Source organism: Ailuropoda melanoleuca, chromosome 4, assembly GCF_002007445.2.
Source record: "Ailuropoda melanoleuca isolate Jingjing chromosome 4, ASM200744v2, whole genome shotgun sequence".
Lineage (NCBI taxonomy): Eukaryota > Metazoa > Chordata > Mammalia > Carnivora > Ursidae > Ailuropoda > Ailuropoda melanoleuca.
Genome location: NC_048221.1, coordinates 95,872,591 through 95,895,527, shown reverse-complemented (window position 1 = coordinate 95,895,527; position 22,937 = coordinate 95,872,591). Strand labels below are relative to the sequence as shown.

Genomic DNA, 22,937 nt, shown 5'->3' with positions numbered 1-22,937 from the left:
CTCGGGAGCCCTGGACTCTTTCCTGGGCTCTGCCACTGACTCAGCACAAAAGTGAATTCATTCAATCTCCATTAACTGAAGGCCTACATGGATGAGGCGCTACATAGGCTTGATGCTGTAAGGGGTACAGGAAACAAAACTAAGATTTATTTTCAGTGTTCACTGCGCTGTTATGTCATTTAATCTTCAAAAACAGCTTCATGAAGAGGGCACTATTGTTATGCTCATTTTCCTGAGGGACAAATACACTCAGAAAGGTTAACCAACTTACTTGGCCAAGGTTTCAAGGTGAGTAAGTGCAGAACAGGGACTCAAACCTGGCTTCCTCTAACGTCAATCTAATGCTTCTCCATGAAAACACAAGCTGGGAAGTAAATGATACATGGAATTTCCACAGATAGAAATGGGGACTAAGAGCACATTTGGGTGGAGAAAAAGATAGAGGAGGGGGAACAGGTTAGATAAACACAAGTGGTCCAGTTTGGCTAAGTATCAACCACAGATTCCAAAGAAGGATCCCAGCCCTCTGAAAGGCTTCACTGGGAGCAATGCAGGTAGAGCGGAATGGATCACATGTTTTCCCTCCTTCCAATCCTCCAACTCGCAAACACATAGCAGTCTCACAAATAACCCCCCGGTTAAGAGTTGGCAGTAGAGGCAGGGGTACACATCTGAATCCACTTGAGTCTCCAATGGGGTCACCAGAGACAGCAGAGAGCCCTTGGGGTGTAGCAGTTATGAGACTGCATGGAAGCCCACTGAACGGAGTGAGGTGCTATGTGTACAGATGTACTAGCTTGACTGGGGGGGGGGAGCTCTTCTATCAGCAGTCTTTGGGCTACCGAAGGGAGAATGTTCTGAAACAAAATACTGTACAGGGCCTACACAATTTCTGAAAGAACCCATCTCAGCTACAGAACAAATACAAACATCCCTTCAAACATATAAGGAAAGAGAGGGACAATGACTGGCTATAATAATATGCAGCAATTCAAAGGGAGAAAACCAGTGTGTCTGCTCAGGACAAGCAGCCCCTTAGGAGACAGAGCTGTTGCCAGAAACAAAAGAAAACAGAAAAATCTCAATGAGATACAAGATTTTGCCACATTGATAAGAACATGCTGTCATAAAAACAGGAATAATATGAAAGAACATTCTTAGAGGAGAAAAACGCAATTGCCAAAACAAAGCACCTTATGAAGACAGTCACCAGCAGACTGTATACGGCAGTAAACCTCATTAGTGAATGTCATACAGAACATCAGCTCAAGAAATTTTCCTTAAACTAAGAGAAAAAAAACTGTGACAGAAATGGAGACATACAGGTTAGGAGGAGGAGATCCAATGTACACTGTAGTACCGTGCTAAGGTGTTTTTGCCTTTCCATTTTTTCCTCTGGAAAGATGTATCAAGATGTAGTGTCACTTGTGTTCCACCTCACAGTAATTAATATAATTCTGTATCAAACAACTTTCCAAACAAGAGCTAAAATGATCCACAACTCCACAGCACCTGTAGCTGAGACAAAGCTACCTAAGGAAGCGATTTTCCTTCTGAGACAAGAGTCCAATAGAGAGAGAGGAAATGCCACCCCCAACAAAGACACGAGCAGAGGAAGACCGTTACTCATAAGGTGTGTGTCTCCTTCTCATCAAATCTCATCATCACTGAGAATCACTAATAGAACCATGTAGTATCTCTAGGTATTTAAGAACAAAGTTTAAAACTAGAAGTTATAGTAAGAAGGAACTGATCTGATAGAAAAGCTAAAAGAAAAAAATTAAAGAAAATTTGAGACGTGACTTTCCACCAAAAAAATTCACAGAGTACCAGAAAAGATTTCATATATATTTACATATACAGCTTTATAAACACACACACACACACACACACACACACCCGTACAAGAACCCAAAACTGGACCTATCCTGTCAAACACTGGCAATTCATAAAAACAAAACAACCTAATGGTGGGGAAATCACATGAATTACTTATTAAAAGGAAAAAAAAAAAAGATCAGAACCATATAATACTTCTCTACAACAGAAACTACCTTTTATATTCCAGAGCAAAAGGAGGACATTTTTAGACAAGCAATCACTCAAATTATACCACCCACATGCCCTTTCTGAAAAAATTCTCTAAAATATATTTCAACCAACTGAAAAATTAAGAAATGGGAAGATGTGGTAATGAGAAAACAGTGGTCAGTGATCAACCAGTTGAACAGAGTTAAGTATAACTAAAGGTGTAACTAAGGAACTACTATTTATGTGGCTACGAAACTCAGTGCCACATTTCTATTGTTAAAAAGGAAATTTCACAATGTAAAAACATTCTGGATCTACAAAATTTTAGATTATTTCAATATACCTGGCAAGGAAGGTAATAAAAAAGTAGTAGAGTTCTGTTTTGGCTTCTTTTTCTCTTTTACAGAGACTCCATTAACATTGAAAGATAGGTTTAAACATGTACATGTTTCCCGTTAGGATAAAAATAGTGAAGTTTCCCATATGAATAAAGGGGAGAAAAATGAAAGAAAATATTAAATATAGAAAAAAGGTAGAAAAAGGAGATGAAAACACAAAATAAGGTGATAGAAATAAGTTAAACATAATTATAATAAAAGAGAAAAATTCCCAGGAAAGGCAAACCCTAACATTGAGTAAAAACTAAAAATCCTGCAAGAAAAATACCTAACAACATGATGTATATTGGTTAAGGACAAAGGGACAGCAAAATCCACCAAATAGATGCAAATAAAAAGAACGCAGATGTGGCAAAATTGTATTTTAAAAAAAGTATTAAATGATACAAGAGGGTTTTTATTTTACTAATAAATCAATAAAGACTATACAAAGGAGTCGTGAACCTTTTTACGTGCAATAATAAAGCCCTGAAATATAGAAACATAAGAACAGAGCTGATTAAAAATACAAGGAAACAGACAAAATAAAAGCACAACCTTTAATACACTTTTCTCAGAACTTAATATAAAAAGTACACCCCAAAAATGAGCGCCTATTTTAAATTATTATTTTTCACATATCTGAAATTGAGGTATATCTTACAATGTTTAAGTTAAACTTTAATAGACATTTTAATTATTCCTTAGAAGTATTATTTAAGTGATTATGTGTCGGGGCGCCTGGGTGGCACAGCGGTTAAGCGTCTACCTTCACCTCAGGGCGTGGTCCCGGCATTATGGGATCGAGCCCCACGTCAGGCTCTTCTGCTATGAGCCTGCTTCTTCCTCTCCCACTCCCCCCGCTTGTGCTCCCTCTCGCTGGCTGTCTCTATCTCTATCAAATAAATAAATAAAATCTTTAAAAAAAAAAAGTGATTATGTGTCTTAGAATCAATGGCATCTTAGAATTTATATTATATGTCACATCAAACTCCATACTTTAGAGATAATATATATATATATTTTAAGATTTTTATTTATTTATTTGACAGAGAGAGACAGGGAGAGAGGGAACACAAGCAAGGGGAGTTGTGAGAGGGAGAAGCAGGCTTCCTGCTGAGCAGGGAGCCCGATGCGGGGCTTGATCCCAGAACCCTGGGATCATGACCCGAGCTGAAGGCAGACACTTAACAGCTGAGCCACCCATGAGCCCCAATATATATTTTTCTTAAAAGTCCATGGCACACTTACCAAAATTGATCATACATAAAAATCGATCATACATAAGCCATGAACAAGACCTCAGTAAGTTCCCCCAATTAGAAACTGTATAAGCCAAGTTGTCTGACCATAACAAAATAAAATTAGAGTAAAAAAAAAAATGCACACACAAAATCTACTCAGAAAATGTAAAATACCTTAAAAATAATTCTAGGGCAAAGAATAAATCAAAAACTACAATTACAAACCCTTTAGATATTTCAGTTAAAATCTTGTATGTCAAACTCTAAAAGACAAGGCCAAAGCTTATCACATGAAGAAAATTTTCAGTTGCAAATGCTTTATTATTAAGGAAAGAAAAAAAGAAAAATACGCAAACTAATCATTCAACCTAAAAGAGCTTTAAAAATACAAAGAGGGGGGCGCCTGGGTAGCACAGCAGTTAAGCGTCTGCCTTCGGCTCAGGGCGTGATCCTGGCATTGTGGGATCGAGCCCCACATCAGGCTCCTCCACTATGAGCCTGCTTCTTCCTCTCCCACTCCCCCTGCTTGTGTTCCCTCTCTCACTGGCTGTCTCTATCTCTGTCGAATAAATAAATAAAATCTTTAAAAAAAATAAATAAAAATACAAAGAGATTCTTAGAAAGAAATTAGTAAATTTAAAGGCCAAAATTAATGAATTAGAATGCAAGTCCCCACAGAATTAATAAAATCCATTAACTGGGTCTTTAAAGAAAGAACAGAGACAATCATCTAGCAAATCTATCCCTCCCCAAATATTAACACAAACAAGCAAGCAACATCACACAAAATACACAGTAATTCTGGATTAAAGTATAAAAAAACCCACAGGTCCTATTTTTATACTATTAAATTTAAAAATCTCAATAAAAGGGCAATTTTCTAAGAAAACAAGGTTATCAAAATTGATTCAAGAAGGTAAAAAAAAAGGGGGCGCCTGGGTAGTGCAGTGGTTAAGCGTCTGCCTTCAGCTCAGGGCGTGATCCCGGCGTTCTGGGTTCGAGCCCCACATCAGGCACCTTTGCTGTGAGCCTGCTTCTTCCTCTCCCACTCCCCCTGCTTGTGTTCCCTCTCTCGCTGGCTGTCTCTCTCTGTCAAATAAATTAAAACAAAACAAAACAAAACCCACAAAGCCTGAATAACAGCTGAGGAAGACATAGTTGTCCAGTAACTATTCCACTCAAATAGCACTGATCCATATTATTTAAAAAATGATTTCTATCCTACCTTCAAAGAACAGATAATTCCTACACTAAAACAGTGTAAAACTTCTCAATTCATTTTACAACCCTGATAGTAAAACCTGTCAAAAAATAGTAATACCAATTAAATATATAAATATACATGCAAAATTTCAAACAACCTATTAGCAAATTAATTGAATAGTATACCACGATCAAGAGGGTTCTTCTAGAATGTACAGATGGTACCATTTTCAAATCTACTGACTAATACTAAGAGATTAAAAAAGAAAAACCCCATGGTTATCTCACTAGATACTAAAAAGGCTTTTGATGAAAATTCAACATCTGATCCTGCGGAAAACAGTTCCTATCCTAGTAATTAGAAGGATACTTCCTCCACATGATTTGTGAAACGATTAACAATCACAAAACTTAACACTGACACATTAGAGGTAGTTTCATTAAAGACCGAACAAGATAACGCTGACTACCATCAGTGCTATTATAGTTAGTACGCTCTGGAACTTCTACCCAATAAAGTTAAACAAGAAAATAGAAGTGAAGTATGGATGTTGGAAAACTCTCAAAAAATGTAAGTATTTAGGGAAAACTATTATTTTCTGAAACCTCAGGCAAATAAAGCAAAAAAAAAAAATATTACAAGACAAACACAACAATTAACTGCTTTCCTTTAAAACAATAATGACCAGTTTGAAAAAGATGATGGGAAAACAGATCCCAGTCACAATAATAAGAATTAAATAACCACTCAGGACTAAGCTAAACAAGAATACTACTACGAAATGTAAATAATGACTTGGGAAAAATTAGCCTCCTATAACTTTTAAAGTCACATAAAGAACAAAATAAAACCATAAAAGCAAGAGAAAGAAATGTAGGTACATGTTTTTATAATTTTGGATTGTGAGAGTCTTTTTAAAACTTTAACATCAAAGGCAGTAATTATGAAAAAAAGGACAGATTTGACTACATAAAAACTTAAATGTATTATACTGCAAAATACATCATATATAGAGATAAAAATGACAAACTGGGGAAAGGATCAGCCATATGTGACAAAGAATTAAAATACTTAACATACAATGAGTTCTTATAAAGCCATTACAAAAATTTGAAGATCTCAATGGGGGGGGAAAAGCAAGAGGTCTGAATAGGCAATTCACTAAAGAATACTAATAAATGGCTGATAAAATATAAAAAGATGTTGAATTCATTGGTAACCAAAGAAATGTAAAACAAAATACATTTTCTTGCCCCTCATATTAGCAAAAATGAAAAAAAGTAATACCCAGTGTTGCTAAAAGTATGGGGAAAGTGGTACAACTTTTTGAAGGAAAATTTTGTAAACCATAACAGGTGTCAATAATCAACAAGATGTGCAATTATTGGACATTAAAATTCCGATTGTAGATTACCCTAAGAAAATACAAAAATATACAAAATGTAGCTGTTAACAAGAAAAAAGATGCAGCCACAAGGATATTCATCCTTGTAACATTTTTTATAACAGGACGAAATTCATATAGTACACATAACATTATATATTAATTAAATTAAATATATCAATTACGTTAAATTAAAGGATCATATTATACAATATACTGCAATCATTAAAATTACTATGAAAGGAAGACCTTGTATATCAAAGGACATGCAGGTAACAATTACAATTTTTGTTTAAAAAAAGTAAATGTATGTATGTTTTATACATTCATATAGGTGTATGTAAATATATACATTTTCTCCTAAGCAGAAAGAAATCTAAAAGAACAAAAACGTTAACTATTTACCTCTGGATAGCAGGACTACATGAGTATTAGGTATCTACTGCTGCAAAACAAATTGTGCCAAAGTTTGGTGGCTTAAACAAAAAATGTTCATTATCTCAGTTTCTATTGGCGCGGATGTGGACACAGCCTAGCTGGCTGGCTCTGCCTCAGGGTTTCTCACGAAGTTTCAGTGGCGATGTTGGCTGACCAGTCATCTGAAGACTGGAGCCAAACGATCCACTTCCAAGAAGACTCACTCACACTGCTGCAGGCAGGAGGACTCGATCTCTTTGCTTCATGGGCCTCTTCACAGACAAGGACGCTTCATGACATGGCAGCTGGCATCCCCAGAGCCAAAGTGATCAAGACAAACAAGGTAGAGGATACAATGCCTTTTTTGGCCTACCCTAGCAAGTCCCACCGTTATTCCTGCTACATTCTATTCATCAGAAGCAAGTTGCTAAGTCCAGCCCACACTCAAGGAGAGAATTAGGGTCTACCTCTTAAAGGAAAGCTCAACAAATAATTTGTGGACATATTTTTAAATTCCCACAACACATGACCTGTGGCATACTCAGAGAAAGATATGGAAAATTAACTTCACAAACATACACATATACACAAAGAGACAATTTAAAAAAACATATATCCACAATAAGCATGATGTGCCTGCCAAAAGAGGTAACACAATTTTGAGTTGGAATAACAGAAAAATGCCACCTAGAACAAGTTCTATGATATTCTTTACCATTTAGAGTACCACTCTGAGTAAATTCTAAGTGAGAAACTAACAAACTGGAGCTTATCACCTAGACAAAGTTACTTCAGAATGAGAACAGTCTGGAAGAAAATGGGTGTTTGGCTTGAAAAAAGAAAGAGAAAGAGCAAACAAATCATGAATTACCTTCAATTATACAAAGGGCTATCATGTAGAGAAATTAAAAACTTAAGAAGCAGAATTTGAACCAATGACTCAGAGTCACAGGGATGCAAAGCGGCTCATACAAGTACTTTCTAACAATTAGAGTTTTGTTAAAAACCGGAACGAGCCACTCAGTGAAATATTCTTGGTGGCTGCAGGAGGAATGTGTGGAGACTGAGGCAACATAGTGCCATTCCCTCAGCTACCCCTAAGGTTCACATCCAAACTGGTCCTTCCCTACTCACATGGATCCGGCTGGTGTTGAAACCAACCCTATCGCCCTTCCCAAAGCAGGAGACCTGACACTAGGTCCTATGCCGTGAGGCAGAAGTGAAATGTATACTGCTTGGCACAGTATGTGGCCAAGTGCGTGCTTTATAAATGCTAGCTATTATTTCCGCATTGTCTCAGAGTGTGACAAGATGTTCGCTAAGTCCCTTCCAATTTCTCACACTTCATAAATAAGTTAAAATCACTACAATTAGCTCTTAATGCTGAAGGTCAGCTTCAGTAATATACTCAAGGGCAGGAATGACAAAGCCAGGACGGCTGGACATACTTTGGGAAACCACAAAGAACAGAGGCAGCCACTTATGTAGAGATGTGCAAACCACAAAAATCAAAACTCAACATATTCAAACAAGTCATATCCTCTCTGGCATATGTGGTCTGCTTTCTGGAATGAAAGGATTTTAAAAAAGAGACTCAAACTGGGCTGTTTAACCTACTCAGAGCAAATTAGATTATTACAATTAGTTTATTCACCCATGCCTGCCAACTACCCACCACGACTGAAAACTTACTTTTTGGGAGCCAGCAGCCTGGACATTCTGCCATGTTGCTACAGGTTCTGTAGCTATGTGCCATTCTGGGTAAGTTTTCGTGAGTAACTTCACAAAGGTGGACTTTCCCACAGCTGCAATGCAAACAGCATGTATTGGGACACTTCCCACATCGGCTGTAGAAGGCTGCTACTCAACTCTGGCACAGAGGCCCAACTGAAGGCAACAAGTCCCAGTTTTCCCAATTTCAAAACTCAGCACCATACCAGCGTCCGACTGATGATGGATCAGGCCATGCTAATCTGTATTCACCGTAATGAATACAGGCAACTGGGAGGAAAAATACCCTTAAGATCTGATTGCAATGTTAATGCCCTAACCTCTCAGAGGCAAAGTTTTTCTTAACAGGTGAAAATGTAACAGGACTACCAAAGGAAGAGGAAATCATCTACTTAAGTTGTAAGGCTTGAATCATATTTATTCTGTGACAGTGTGAAAACTGCAAGTTTTTGAGGAAAGAAAAACTGAGATTATGACCCTCATTCATTCAACAAACCCAACGAAAACTTACTGGAGTGCTTACTGTGGGCTCAGGACTGTCCGGCACCGGGGGTACAATGGTAAACAAAACACAGGATGGATTTTGCCCCCACGGAGCTTGTATGGGAGACACTAAACAAACACGGAGTAACTAATAACAAATTGTTAAGTGCTAGGACAGAAAAATGCAGGATGGCTCTAATCCAGCTCAGGAGACCGGGAAGGTTCCTCTGAAGAAAATGCTATCTGAGGTAAGATCTGAAAGGCGAGGAGTTAGCCAGGCCAGGTGTGGGGGAAGGGTGAACCAGGCAGAGGGAGCCGCAGAAACAAAGGCAGGGAAAAGAGAAAGAACCTGGTATAGGACGAGCCAGAAGAGAAGCCTGGGCGTAGAAGAGGCACAGTCAAGTGAGGGAGAAGAGTGGCTCAAGACGTGAAGAGAGGCAGGTAGGCAGGTCAGGCCACATCAGGCCCGACCTCCCAGCACGGTAAGAAGTTTGCATCTATTCTAAGGGCAATGGGAAGTCAGTGGCAACGGATTTTAAGCAGGGAAATGATAAGATTCCGTCTCATTTTTATTTTTATTTATTTTTTTTTTAAAGATTTTATTTATTTATTCGACAGAGATAGAGACAGCCAGCGAGAGAGGGAACACAAGCAGGGGGAGTGGGAGGGGAAGAAGCAAGCTCCTAGCCAAGGAGCCCGATGTGGGGCTCGATCCCATAACGCCGGGATCACGCCCTGAGCCGAAGGCAGATGCTTAACCGCTGTGCCACCCAGGCGCCCCTCCGTCTCATTTTTAAAAGATCACTCTGCCATCTGTGTAAGAATAGAACTGACACAGAGGTAGGCAAACCAATCAGCAGATAACAGCAGCCTGAACCAAGGGATGGCAGAGGAGGCGGAAAGTAGTGGCTGCTTTGAGAAATATTTTGGAGATGAAACCAACCTAGTATAACAAATTATCTCTTCCCATTTATGCCAGTGTCTGGCCCATTACCTTCCTGAGCTCCAGACTCACTCCAAGGGCTCTCCAGACATCTCCACTTGGATGTCCCACAAACACCTCAGTCACTCTGCTCCCTACATGAATGAAGCCATCATCGTCCCCAGCAAACTGAATGTCCTCCCATATCCCAGACCTCAGGGGATGGCAGCAGCATCGCTCACTGCCAGAATTTCTCCCTCCTCTGCCAAACCTCAAGTAACTACCAAGTCCTTTTGCACCTGCCTTCTAAACTTCCCCCACCTGTCCTTTTCTCTCCATTCCCACCTCCAAGCTCAAGATCAGGCTCTTATCTCTTGCCTCTCTGACACTGGCTTTGCCTTCTTTACTCCATCACTCAAGCTGCAGCCACAGTGTACACAAAGTAACACTGCTTAAAACTCTTGACAGTTTTCCTATTGCCTTCACATAAAATCCAACCCTTTAGCAAGATCTGGCCCCCATGTACCTCTCTGGCCTCAGCTTCTTTTAGGCACCCTGAGCTCCTGCTGACCAAACTCCTTGCAACTCCAATCGTGCCATGCTCTCTTCTGCAAATGTGATTTTGCCTCTTTGTTCCCGTTTCCTGGAGCACCTCCTCTCCTCACTTGGTCAAGTCCTACTCAATCTTCAAGATTCTGCTCAGATGTCCTTCCTGTATAAAGCTTTTCCAGACCCTGATGCCTTTGAGCTGGATCAGCTGATCATCCTTTATACTTGGCCTGGCTTTCCGGGTAAGAATTCATCACTACAATTGTAATTACTCTGTTTCTCCAGGTAGAAGATGGGGCTCCTCTAAGGCAAAAGGGTGGACTCAGAGCCTAGCACAATGACCTGAATGAATAAAACACTTCATACATTACTAATTTTGGTTCCCTCTGACACTGACATTTGTTAAAAATCAAAAAACAAGTTAGGAGACGATCTTTCTCAACCAAGTTCTACCCTAAGGAGGAACCCAAATAGAACCAAAAGAAGGAATGGAGGCACCCTTCAAGTCAATTCTATGAGCCACTCACGGTTACTGGTCAGGAATGAAGGGGGCTCAGAAGAGCCCACACATCCAATATGTGCCATTGATTACACAGCACTCCAGCTCGCGTCTGAACAACACAGGGTAAGAACAAACACCACGAATCTGTGTGTTCTGTACAGTCATGCTCATCTCTCAGTTCCACCTCCACCCAGCCCGTGTGCGCCTTTGCACATCCACCCAGCCTCTGCTCTTCCCACACTTCAGTGAATAAATGCCTTCCCCTGCTCTTCCTGGCCTGTGTCTAAACCCTTTTCCCCCTACCAAGCCTAAGGTCCCACCTCTTCATGAAGTTTAGAAAGTCTCTAGCTCACATGGAATTCCTATCACACTGGGCAATTGAATCACACTATTTATTAACTGCTTATGACATGTTTAGCATTTAAGTGGTTTGATTGCTTCATGGGTCTTAATTTTGGTTTCTTAACAGGATCTGACTCTCTGGGGTTGGGACCTAGGAATCCACATTTATGAGTATTCCCCAAGTGATCCTAATGCTTACTTATATTTGAGGTTGCAATCCAGAACAATCTGATCAAAATCAACAGAGGTGGTTTTAAAAAATATATATATAGGTTCTAAAACCACATGCCAGACTACTGAAAAAGCCTATAGGCTTGTCATGAAGTACTTAACAGACTGACAGGAGTTACAAATTAGCTGAGTTTATGTATTATCATATGCCCGCCTGCTCTGAGTAGCCCCTACTTTAAAATATTCGGCATAGATGGGCAAAATTTAGATTGCAGGTTGTTGATTAAATCTAAAATATGGTCCCTGCCTACCAGCCAAAAAGTTATTTTAATTAATAGGGAAAAATTAAGGCAATTGAGATTGCTGGGATTGAATGACTGTTAGAACTACATTTTTTAAAAGTTAAAAACAATCTAAGAAACTACTGCAGGTAGAAAGGAAGGGCCCTGAGGGTTAGGGAGTGCCAGCTTCACCTCTGAGATCAGACACTATTAGTTCATCTAAAGTAGTCAGGACTCTGAGAAACCGACTCATGCCTTTTAAACACACAAAACCCGGAATGCCAACAAATTTGATGTAATGGGAAATATACAGTTCCAATTACTGGAACAATTACACCAGGGCAATACTCCTACCCTGTACCCCACTGCCCATTCAAAAGCTTCTGGAAAGCCAGTTTAGTAATCAAAAGCCAGCTTCAGCAAAGAATGACAGTAAATAGTGGCAGCAGGTCCTAAGAGCTGTGCCATCCAGGTTGCTCTAGCACTCGGAGAGCCTGGGGCATTGGCCATAGGGCAGCATTTCTTAAGCTATATTCCAATGGAACTCAGTTGTGCCAGGCACCAGCCACAAATATGGAATAATTTTAAAAGAAATTCAAAGTTACATGTTCATACTGAAACCACACATAGCCTAAGGTTTTTTAGTGCTATAATACCTAAGCTTAAGTTTTTTCTTCCTGCTTGGGTTTTGACTGTTGCTGTTGTTAAGATTTATTTATTTATTTATGGGGGGAGGAGGAGAGGGAGAGGGAGAGAGAATCTCAAGCTGACTCCCTACTGAGCACAGAGCCCAATGCAGGGCTCAGTCTCACAACCTTGAGATCACGACCCCAGCCGAAATCAAGTCAGACGCTTAACTACTCAAGCCACCCACCTGCCTCTGTTTTTTTGTTTTGTTTTGTTTTTTAAGACATACATTTTAAAGTGTTCCCGGGAGCTTCATAAGAGTGGTGTTGTCTGCTTCTTTCCTGCTACAGTGGCCTCCACCTAGGGAGCAAAACACTCATGTCCACCAAAAGCCGCTCCTCTCCATGCAGCACTGGGCAAACAAGACAAAGTCCTCCCTTTGTCTGGTCTCTCTGCAGAGCACCAGCCTCTTATGATCTCACCAGCACAATTTAGTCAGATCCCAGGTTCACTGTTATCTCTCAATATACTTTTTAATATCATGGATTTGGGAGGTATCAGATCTCAGAATCAAACCCTCCTTCCAGACCTTAGCTATTACTGAACTTTATTATAAGTGCCATGACTCGGAAAAGGAGAGGAGGTACTTTCTTAGGGTATATTAGTTCAACATGCTGATTTTTATTAGCACCAGGATTGTCATTCCACAAGCTACATCAAAGAGTTCTGTTGCTAATTTCCATCCTTTCCTAAGTCATGATTTTTTTTTTCTTTCCACAAATTTTTCTATAAACCATGATGCCTGCTATTGCTACATTCTGCTAAAATCTAGCAATTAGATAGTATCTGATGTAACACCTGAAATAATGTATTACTTTCAACGTAATACAGCTGTATTTCAAGCAAGCCTCTTAAACATAACATCACCTCCAGGCATTTTCCTCTCCTGAACAAAATTTAAAACACAGCAAAAATCCAATTCTGAAACCTTGTACCAAAAAGCAAACTAAGGCAATAAATATAAAACTACCTTAAACAAAATAAAGTCTTCCAAAGAATATTCAAAGCATGTATTTCAGGCGCTAGGTTTGATGTCGGATCCATCTACTCATTCACTCACTTACCGAATGTTTATGGAAGAGCTACCAAGTGCTAGGTACTGTGACTAAAGTGATGAACTAGGCTGAGGCTCTGCCCTCAAGGAGCTTATACTCCACCCATGAAACAAAGAACCCAGGATCAGAAAGAATCTGAGCCCACAAGTATTCTGGGCGAACTTAACAAAAATCACTCAGCAGGCTTAAAAGAAACTTAATACCGTTTTGCCCTAAGCCCTCTTACTGTTTTTCCCATGGGAAACTATGCTTAACAACAAAAAAAGTTGCTCTCAGCTCCCAGCATAGGATCCAAACCCCTCTTGTTCAGCGTTGAGACCCTCACTGATCTGGAACCCCTCCCCGCACTACTTTGCGCACCTACCTGATTCATCCTTTCACTGTCGTCTTCTCAGCTCTCTCTGCTCCACTTCAGAGGGGGGGGCTAACCACTGCCTGCTCAGACTTACCAAGGTATCAAGTTATAATTATTTGCTAACCCGTCACTCTCTCCACTTGCTGTTTGAAGGCACAGACTGACCTTGTTCCCTTTGCATCCTGAGTATCTAGCCAGATATCAGGAATGGAGATGGATGGAATGAGGGGAATTACCGACACAAAGACTCCAACATACAACGTTTAGAATAAACAGGCCTTTTTTCCCCAGGATTCTTTGCCCAATTGTTTATATGCAATAAAAGCAATAGATGCACATTAGTGACGTTAGAACGTAAGGAACATGCTATTAGGGAAGCTCTCTCCTCCACTTTATGTACAAGTCTCTAGACTGTAAAAGTGACCAAGTTTCTTCTTTTTTGGTTGGGTCTTAGAAAATCAAAGTGAGAATGGTCTGAGATGACTCACTGCCAGTATCTCACACAGCAATCCTTTCTTCAACTGAGGTCTGTAATTATAAAATAACTGGTTTGGGGAGGCAATAATACTCTGTAGCCATGAATACACTTAGAAGATAGACTAAGTATTTTATTTCTTAGCTCTTAAGGGATTCTAGGCAGCAAGCTTTTGATTTTCAATCACACATGGCATATGGTTCGTAACTCATACTGGGCGCCATTATCCTGACTGACTCACTTTCCTTGCATGCTGCGGTCTGCACTTACAGGATCCGATCAACAGGACTCAGAGCAGCACGACTACAGGAAAAGCCCCTCTAAACATATCTAACTTCACTCAGGACAGGGGTTTCCCTTCCCCTCTTCAGGTGTCCTGGAGGGGTACTGACTTGTTTGGGGACGTCACCTGTGATTAGAGAACAAGCTCACTCCTGAGTTGATTGTAAAGCAGTTGAAAATATTCCCTCCGTGGGCACCAATGACTAACTTCCACACGGTATCACAGCACAGGAGTCAAGCATCTGGTAAACACCCAAAGAATACAAGGGGTCAGGCAGGGAGTTAGGTGCTGCTGATGCAAAGATGAGCAAGACACTAAGTGGCCAACCCAGGGAAGGTGCTGAATGTGCAAACAATCCCCACAGACCCCAAGTGCTGCAGCAGTTGTGGGTACAAAATGTTATGAGAGCACACAGAGGAGGCAGTGACTAATTCTGCCTGAGGACAGTCATCACGGTGTGTGGGGTGATGGAGAGCAGTAGGAGGCAAAACTAGAAGCAGCCAGATTAGGGGCCCCCAGTCCACTTGCCATTAGTCACATTTTCCTTGGGCAAGTGCATTCACTTCCAAGGCTTCAACAACCACCCCCACAATCAACAACTTCCATATCTGAAATCTCGGTCCCATCTCTCTCGATTTCAGGCACGTGTCCTAACCTAGCTCAGAACATCTCTGTATGTCTCAGAGGCACCTGATAACCAAATCTACCACTCTGACCTCCCCAGACTATTTCTTCCTTCATTCCCTTCCTCAGTTTTCAGTCAGTGAACTATAAACCTCACTGTCATTCTCTATGCTCTATCTGTCACCTCCAAGTGGCCACCTAGTCCCGTCAATCCCACTTTCAAAATCCCTCTCCAACCTCCATTCTGTTCTGTCTCTCCATTCCCTCTGTTCGGGCCTGCATCTTCCCACACTCCAACTATTACAACGACAGCCTCAAAACTAGTCCATCTACTCCAAATTCTGTTCCTGCTCCTTCACTCCACACAACGGATGAATGGCACTATGGGTAATGCAGCAAATGACAAAGAAAGTGCCTGCTTTCTGTTCATTCCTTAGGCCAATTTTTAAAAAAATGCATCTGGTCATGGCACATGCCGGCCTCAAGTCTTCAGTAGCCTCTCACCACCTACACCAAACTCCTAGCATGCTGCACACGCTGTTCACCGTCTGGTATACCCTTCCAGACTCTCGTTCTGCTGTCCAGGCACATCCCTGTTCTTAAAACTACACATTTCTTCAGGCTTTTCCTTAGCAAATATGACTTACTGTACCTGGAACATTCCTTCCTCGTCTCCCCCTTGGGAATTCCTACCCCAGAGATTCTGAGTTCCCATGCCCCAACAAATACGGCACTCATCACATGGTACAGGAATTATGTTTACAAGTCTGCTCCTCCACCTGGGTACGAGCTCCTTAAAGGACAGGAACTGTACCACATGGGAGTCTACCCTCCTGGTAGGTACTAAGTCTTGATTCAAGCGAAAGTAAGGAAGAAGTATATCCACCTAGAAAGATTAAGAAGCAAAGATCAGGAAAATTGGGAGAGAGGGCCGAAACTTCGCCTGATGGCCTGTCCAAGTACTTATTGTGTGAAGTACTTTGGCACCTCTCCGGGCCCTGAGAACAGAGCTTCCTTTAGAGGCATGTTTCCCAAAGAACATCTTTAATACCATGAGGCAGGGAGCAGGACCCTCCCTTCTCAATCTTTTTGATGTTTCTGATTTGGCTGGAGAAACACAAAAAAAAAGATGTGGTGACTGGTCTCACTTTAAATTCATGACCACTGAGTCCAAATGGGTCCTTAATGCTAACTGGCAGCTCTACATTTCTCTTGCTCACTCACTAGGCTAATTCATGTCTTTCCTCTCTTTTCACGCTCACTCTGCTTAGCTGAGCCTTCGTTCTCCTTCACTGAGAAAACAACCAAAAGACCTTCCCCAGGTTCCCACCATGCCTACTCGAGTCAGTACTCATTTCTGTTGCCATTCACACTGTTACTAGGGATAGACTGTGCTCCTAACTTCGGCTAACCTTTCTCCACTTCGGCAATAGATTCCACTCCTCCTTGCTTACTAAAATCGCTCCAGTAATTATATCCTGTCTCCTGCTTCACCAACTTTTTCCCCTCTCTACTGAACATTTCCACCAGCTTACAAACATGATCTATTCCTCTCACAAAAAGAAAAAACTGGAAACCACCCCCTCAAACCCTCCCCATTTCAGCTGCCACCCCACGTGTCCCCTTTCTAGGAAAACTTCCAAACAGTTGTCTTAATCCACTGACTCCAGTTCCTCACCTCCCATTTTCCTTGAGCCTATGCCAATCAGACGTTCACCCCTACTGCCCCTAAAAACTGTCCTTCTCAAGTTCACCAAAAAGCTCTGTTAAACAGCATTACACTGTTGAACATTCTCAACCCCTGAACACCTTCTTCATTTAGCATCCAAGATATCATTCTCTTTTGGTTTTGCTCCAACCTCAGTGGTCATTCCCTCTCAGTCTCTTTTGCCTGGTTCCTTCCCCAATCTCTTTAACATGTGGGTGCCCCACAGCTTAGTCCTTTCCATCAACACACAAGGTCTCCTGGCTTCAAAGACCATCTACATTTAAACCTCCAGTCCAGGGAGACTCTGAACTCCAGGCTTATATAACTAACTACCTCTTCAACATCTCCATTTAGATATCTAATACACACATAAAAACCTAACATGCCTAAAGATAGAATCTTGAAACCAGGCCCTGCCCCCGGTCTGTTCTTCCCATTCTTCTCCATCTAAGAAAATTCGGAACTCCCATTTTTCAAGTTGCTCAGGCCAAAATGATTGACCTTTTTATCTCACATTCCACACGTGTTACCAAATCTAGTTTGGCCTGCCTTAAATGTAACTGGAATCCAAATGCCTCTTACCCACCACGACTGTTACCACCCTGCTCCAACTCATGGCAGCTCACCATTGCAATAACCTCCTGACACCTTATACAGTCAAAGTATCAGCTGGAGTCACCTTTTCATCATTTAAGTCAAATCCTGTTCCTTGACAGCTCAAACCTTTTCCAATGGTAAGTAAAAATCCACCACGGACGAAAGGCCTACATAATCCAGCCATTCCTTACCTTCGCACCTCATCTCCTTCCGTTCTCTACCTTGCTCACTCTGTTCCAGCACAACAGCTTTCCTCCTGTTCCCTGAACACACTATCCACCTCAGGGCCTTGGCACTTGGTCTCTCTCTGCCTGAAGAGTCTTTTCCCAGTTACCTACATGGTTTCATTTCCTCATTCTCTTCTGGTTTTTGTTCCAATGTCACTTTCTCAGTGAGGCCTGTCTTGACTACCCTATTTAAAACTGCTATTTCCCTCAATCGCTCATCCCTGAATTTTCTCCATCACACTCATTACTATCTAATACTCTGTTTACTTAATTTATATTGTTTTATTATTTATCGCTACTAGAGTTCCATGAGAGCAGAGATTTTTATTTGTTCTGTTCGGTGCTGTATCCTCAGGGCCAGGACAGTGCTGGCATACAGAAGTTGCACAAAGGGTTATTTGTTGAATGAATAAAATGAGAAATTCTCAATCTGCTGCTAGAATGTCTTCAATACTCAACACTTGCTAATCTCTTTAGAGCTCAGCACCTTAGCTAGTAAAAGCATCAAGTCAGAATTTAGTTAACATTAAACTGAAGTGTTTTGCTTTCATTTCGCTTTATGATTACTCTTTATTTAAGATACTGGGTCTCTACTCTTATAAGTAATACATGTTTTAAGTTTAAAAAGTGAGTTTCTTCTAAGAAAAACGTTAAGAAATTATATGGGACTAGAAGAGAGATGATAAAATTAGTGTAAGTGGTATCTGAATGACTGAATTTTAGGAACTCTTAGGGTAGGGCTGCCAGAGAAAATACAGGACAGTTAAATTTTAATTGTAGGCAAATAATTTTTTTCCAGTGTATGTCCCAAATACTGCATAGGACACACACTACAATAGTATTCGTTATCTGAAATCCTGTTTTAAATGAGCACCTTTCCCCCTCCCCCAAATCTGGCAACCCTATCTTAGGAGAAGTAAGAAATGATATCCTGCTCTTTGTCGCATCCATTTCGATTAGAACAAGCTGGCAGAACTCTTGCCCTAGCTACAGACTTCGTGGCTGTGGAAGAGTACTGAGGCCTGACATCCTAAAAATCAAAGAAGCAAAGGCCTCTTTGGGAGGGGAAATGCCCCACGGTAACAGACCGCGGGGAAGGGGGGGGGTCTGGGCCCAGCTCCCTTTCTCAGCCTCTCAGGCTGGCAGCCACTTTCCGGCCCTTACCAATATTTCCTTCGATGGAGAGCCTTCGAGGCCTGCGCTCCGCGTGCAAGCCCCTGGAGGGACACACGCCACCGACTGTGCTCCGAGCCACGGAGCTGGGAGGGGTTCGCAACAGCCTTCGAAGGAGCCGGCCCGCGGTCATTCCGCCCACGACTTGCGCAGCTACCACTTCCGCCGAGAGCATTTCCGCCCTCGGTACAGCCGTTCCACCGCTCGGGCGCGCCTCTGACGTCAGGAGATCGCCGGGCAAGAAGTGGGTGGGGAGGGGCTGGCTGGGGGTGGGGCCAAAAGGACGGCTCTGTTCTCGCGAAGTTTGTGGAGGAGCTAAGCTCAATGGAAAGGACTTCTAGTGCGGGGGTGCGGGACAGTTAGTAACTGCAGTTGTCACGGCGGCTTAGCCTCTCGGTTTTTGTTCGTCAAGCAGGCAACATGGTAAAAAAGAGACATAAACTCACCAATCTCATCACCTTTGTATTTTTGTGTAACTTTAAAATAAGTGATAACTAAAGACAAAGTAATTGTAAACGAGACTTTTCCGGGTGTTTGTGTCGGCTTTTTATTCTAATATGAGTAGCAACCGGACTATTTTAAGTAGGAAAATGACACAATCTGATGATGTACACAAATTAACTTTTTCCCATTCACTGTGACGCGCAGCACGATGCTGGCACATTATTGAATAAATCAACAAATTTGTTCATTACATCCCATTACACCCCGTCTGTCTTTTGAATGAATAAATAAACGTTCGCTCAGTCGATTTGCATAGTAGCCAAAAATCCCATTAGGCTAAAGTGGGTGGAGGCTCAGGGTATGAGTGGAACTCGTTTAAACCAGATAGATTGGATTCCGTGGGCGTGAAGAACCGCGGGGGCGAGGAGCGGGCCAGCTTGGGGCGGTGGGGATTCTGAATGGAATTTGTCAAAGGATAAGTAGAACGCGGGTAGAGACTTGCTGGTGTTTAAAACCGGAGTCCCGCTGTCGGTGGAAAGCTGAGCTCCGCGGAGGGGCACGGGCAGTTCTGAGCTGCTGTCCCCGGGTGAGGCCCTAACTGTCCTGCCACACCCCACTGTCATAACGACCTCAGAACTAACGCTTTATAAAATGTTGTCAGAGGGTATTTCCACCTTCCACCGTTGAAACCACAAGAGTCAAACCAGGAGTCCCAACAGTTAAACGGGCCGGTTTTAGGAAACAAGGACCTGATAGCGAAGGGTTGGGGAGAGATCGGTGGCTGGGATATCTGTCTTGCATAAAAAGCACAAGACCTTTTTCTTACACTGATGGTTATATGGGATGGTTGAAGTGATATTCGTATATTAAGAACATTTTTTTAAGATATAGGTTATAAATTTATTTAGGATAACCTGGATGGAGCACCAATGGATATTGGAACAGCTAAAGTCTGTCCCATCCTCTGCTCCCACTCACAGCCTCCTCCGTGCCAAAATACTGCCTACATTTCCTCATCTGTGTGAACTCAGAGTTGGAAAATACTCATTCAAAAAAGTTTGAGGGGCGCCTGGGTGGCACAGCGGTTGAGCGTCTGCCTTCGGCTCAGGGCGTGATCCCGGCGTTACCGGATCGAGCCCCACATCAGGCTCCTCCGCTATGAGCCTGCTTCTTCCTCTCCCACTCCCCCTGCTTGTGTTCCCTCTCTCGCTGTCTGTCTCTATCTCTGTCGAATAAATAAATAAAATCTTTAAAAAAAAAAAAAGTTTGAGAGAGGCTGTCGGCACCCGGAAGGTCTCTCTGCCTCTGCTGCCATCAGGGTCGTTGTGAAGGTTAAATGAGGAAGTTGTCGGCAAGGTTAGGTGCAGACCGGCAACTCACCTTCTCCTAGAAGTTGGGGCTACTAAAAGTTATTATTTTTTTAGACTTTATAGTAAAGTGTAATATGTAATGAAGAAAAGAGCATGTATCATAAGTGTACAGTTTAATGAAATTTTCACAAACTGTGCATGTTACTTGGATTCAGATAAAGAAAAAGGCTTTGCTAGCATCTCCAGCATCCATTTGTCCTGCCAGTTACTATACATCAGAAGTAATCGATAGCCTGACTTCTAACAGCAGACAATCGTTTTGCCTGTTCTGTATATGAACGGAATCATATAGTAAGTGCTTCTTTCAATGTAATATCTATGAAACTTATCCATGCTATATGGGTAGCTGTAGTTCATCATCATTGCTGTATATTGTTCCAATAGGTCACTATACCACAATGTATTTTATCCGTTTTACTATTGCTGGACACGTAAGAGTTTCTAGATGGGGACTATTACAAATAGGGTTGCCATGAATGTTCTTAAATATGTCTTTTGGTAAAGTTAAGCATGCAGTTCTCTTGGGTAATACCTGTGAGTGGAATTGCTATGTGATAGGTTGTTTGTATGTTTAGCTTTAGTAAACATTCCCAAACAGTAGATAGTTTTACAGTGTTTGTACCAATCGACACTGCCACCATCCTGAGTGGGCGCTGTGGTTGTCCCACATTCTTAACAACAGTTGTTATTGTCAGCTTTTTCATTTTGTCCAGTCTGCCATATACAGTTTTAATCTGCATTTTCCTGATGATTAATGAAGCAGAACACTTTTTCTTATGTTTACTGGCTATTTCAGTAACCTCTGCTTTAAAGAGGTTCCCTGAATTTAGTCTGACTGATACACCTAATTATGAAGGGAGGCATTTAAGGAGTCGTTAAGGGTATGGACTCCTGAGAGCTGGGGGTGAGAGTTGAGAAAGATAACCCACAAGCAGCACTTATGCCTGTCACACAGCTATCACCTAGTACACTTTCCAGAATCAGTAATGGCTGCCTTCAGTTTGACCCTCAGTGCCCAGGACATTATTGCTATTTATCCTCAGTTGACTTCCTGGTGTATTTCCTCTCTCCTCAAGCCACTGTAACCCACCCATGTCCCCCTCACTATCAGCATATGACCTGACTTCCACTGAAGACTTAAAGGACAGCACTTTTTGAAGTGGGGCAAGACTGGGTGGGGGCAGGGTGAGGAAAAACGGGTCAGCCTCTCCATCGTCCCCCACATGGAGACTCTGATGCACCCCTCTACAGCAGGGATTTGTCAGTGCTCCACATTTCCTCCGATCTGTGTGTGTGTGTGTGTGTGTGTGTGTCTGCGTGTCTGCCCTCTGGCGGCCTCCCCATGATCTCTCTCCCAACAGCCCGTGCCAGCAGCTCTTCTTTGCAAGACTGCCCTCAGCATACTGGAGCGCTTTCCCAGCACCTGTGGAAAGCCTGGGACTTTATCTCCCCCCAGAGCGTGACTTCCCCAATCACTGACAGGTCAGCATGAAAGCCCAGTTGCATCCGGTCAGGCTTTTAGGCCAGAGCTGCCTGGGAACCCTGGTGAAGCCACCCACTGTGGGACTCTGTCTGAGAGGTCCCCTGCTGGGCTTCCTCCCCTTTCTTGTTCTGCTTTTCTTATTCTGCTCACTGGTTTCCCCTGCAAGCACTTTCTTAAATCACTTGTCTGTATCCTCACTTCAGGGTCTGCTTCTAGGAAACCCATCCTAAGACATAAGTCCACTAGGGATTTTTGTAAAACATGCTTCTCCACCCTACCCCGAGGGCAGGTGCAGGGATGCCCGAGGAAGTATGTCTGACATTGAGGTTTGTGCACTTCTACTGGGGTCCACTGTCTCTAAATAGGTATGTCTGGGAAGGCTCACAGCCAAGTGGGATCTGCTTGGAAGCATCAAGGTTGGGACTTGAGTAGGTAAAGGGTATGCCAGGCAAAAGTAGGAATCTTCTGCTATTAACTAGCTGGATGAACGAGTTAACTTGTAAACTAGCTATAAAATGTCAATGATAGTACTTGCTAATAGGGTTATGCTGAGGATTAAGTAAGGAAATCCATAGAAAGCTCTTAACCTAAGTCCTCATATATTGTAAGCACTCAACCAATGCTAGCTATTATTATTGCCATTTGTTTTCTCATCATACTTTGTGGGTGCTTCTGTTTCACTTCAAATCATTGTCTTGCATGTATCTCCCCCGCGCCCCCAGCTTTATGCAGTGAGACTTTGATGGCAGGAATCATCTTTATGGATATGTAAATCTTGTGTGGCCTTACCTGGTAATGATAGATGCCAAAAATTCAGT

At 42.0% G+C, this 22,937-nt stretch overlaps 1 protein-coding gene across 3 annotated transcripts in view; it reads right to left on the bottom strand.

Moving 5' to 3' along the window:
* The window catches only part of DGUOK (deoxyguanosine kinase), a 28,696-nt gene extending 9,655 nt beyond the window's left edge, over positions 1-19,041 (bottom strand). The window contains exons 1-2 of one of the 3 annotated variants that reach the window (XM_034659373.1): positions 18,814-19,041; positions 8,350-8,462 (exon numbers count right to left, since the gene is read on the bottom strand). In XM_034659373.1, coding sequence (XP_034515264.1) covers positions 8,350-8,462; positions 18,814-18,997 — 297 coding nt within the window. In that variant the 5' untranslated portion in view covers positions 18,998-19,041. The remainder of the gene's footprint in view (positions 1-8,349; positions 8,463-18,813) is intronic. The other 2 variants (XM_002921485.4, XM_034659374.1) reach the window with 2 other exon arrangements.
* Between the last annotated feature and the right edge of the window lie 3,896 nt (positions 19,042-22,937).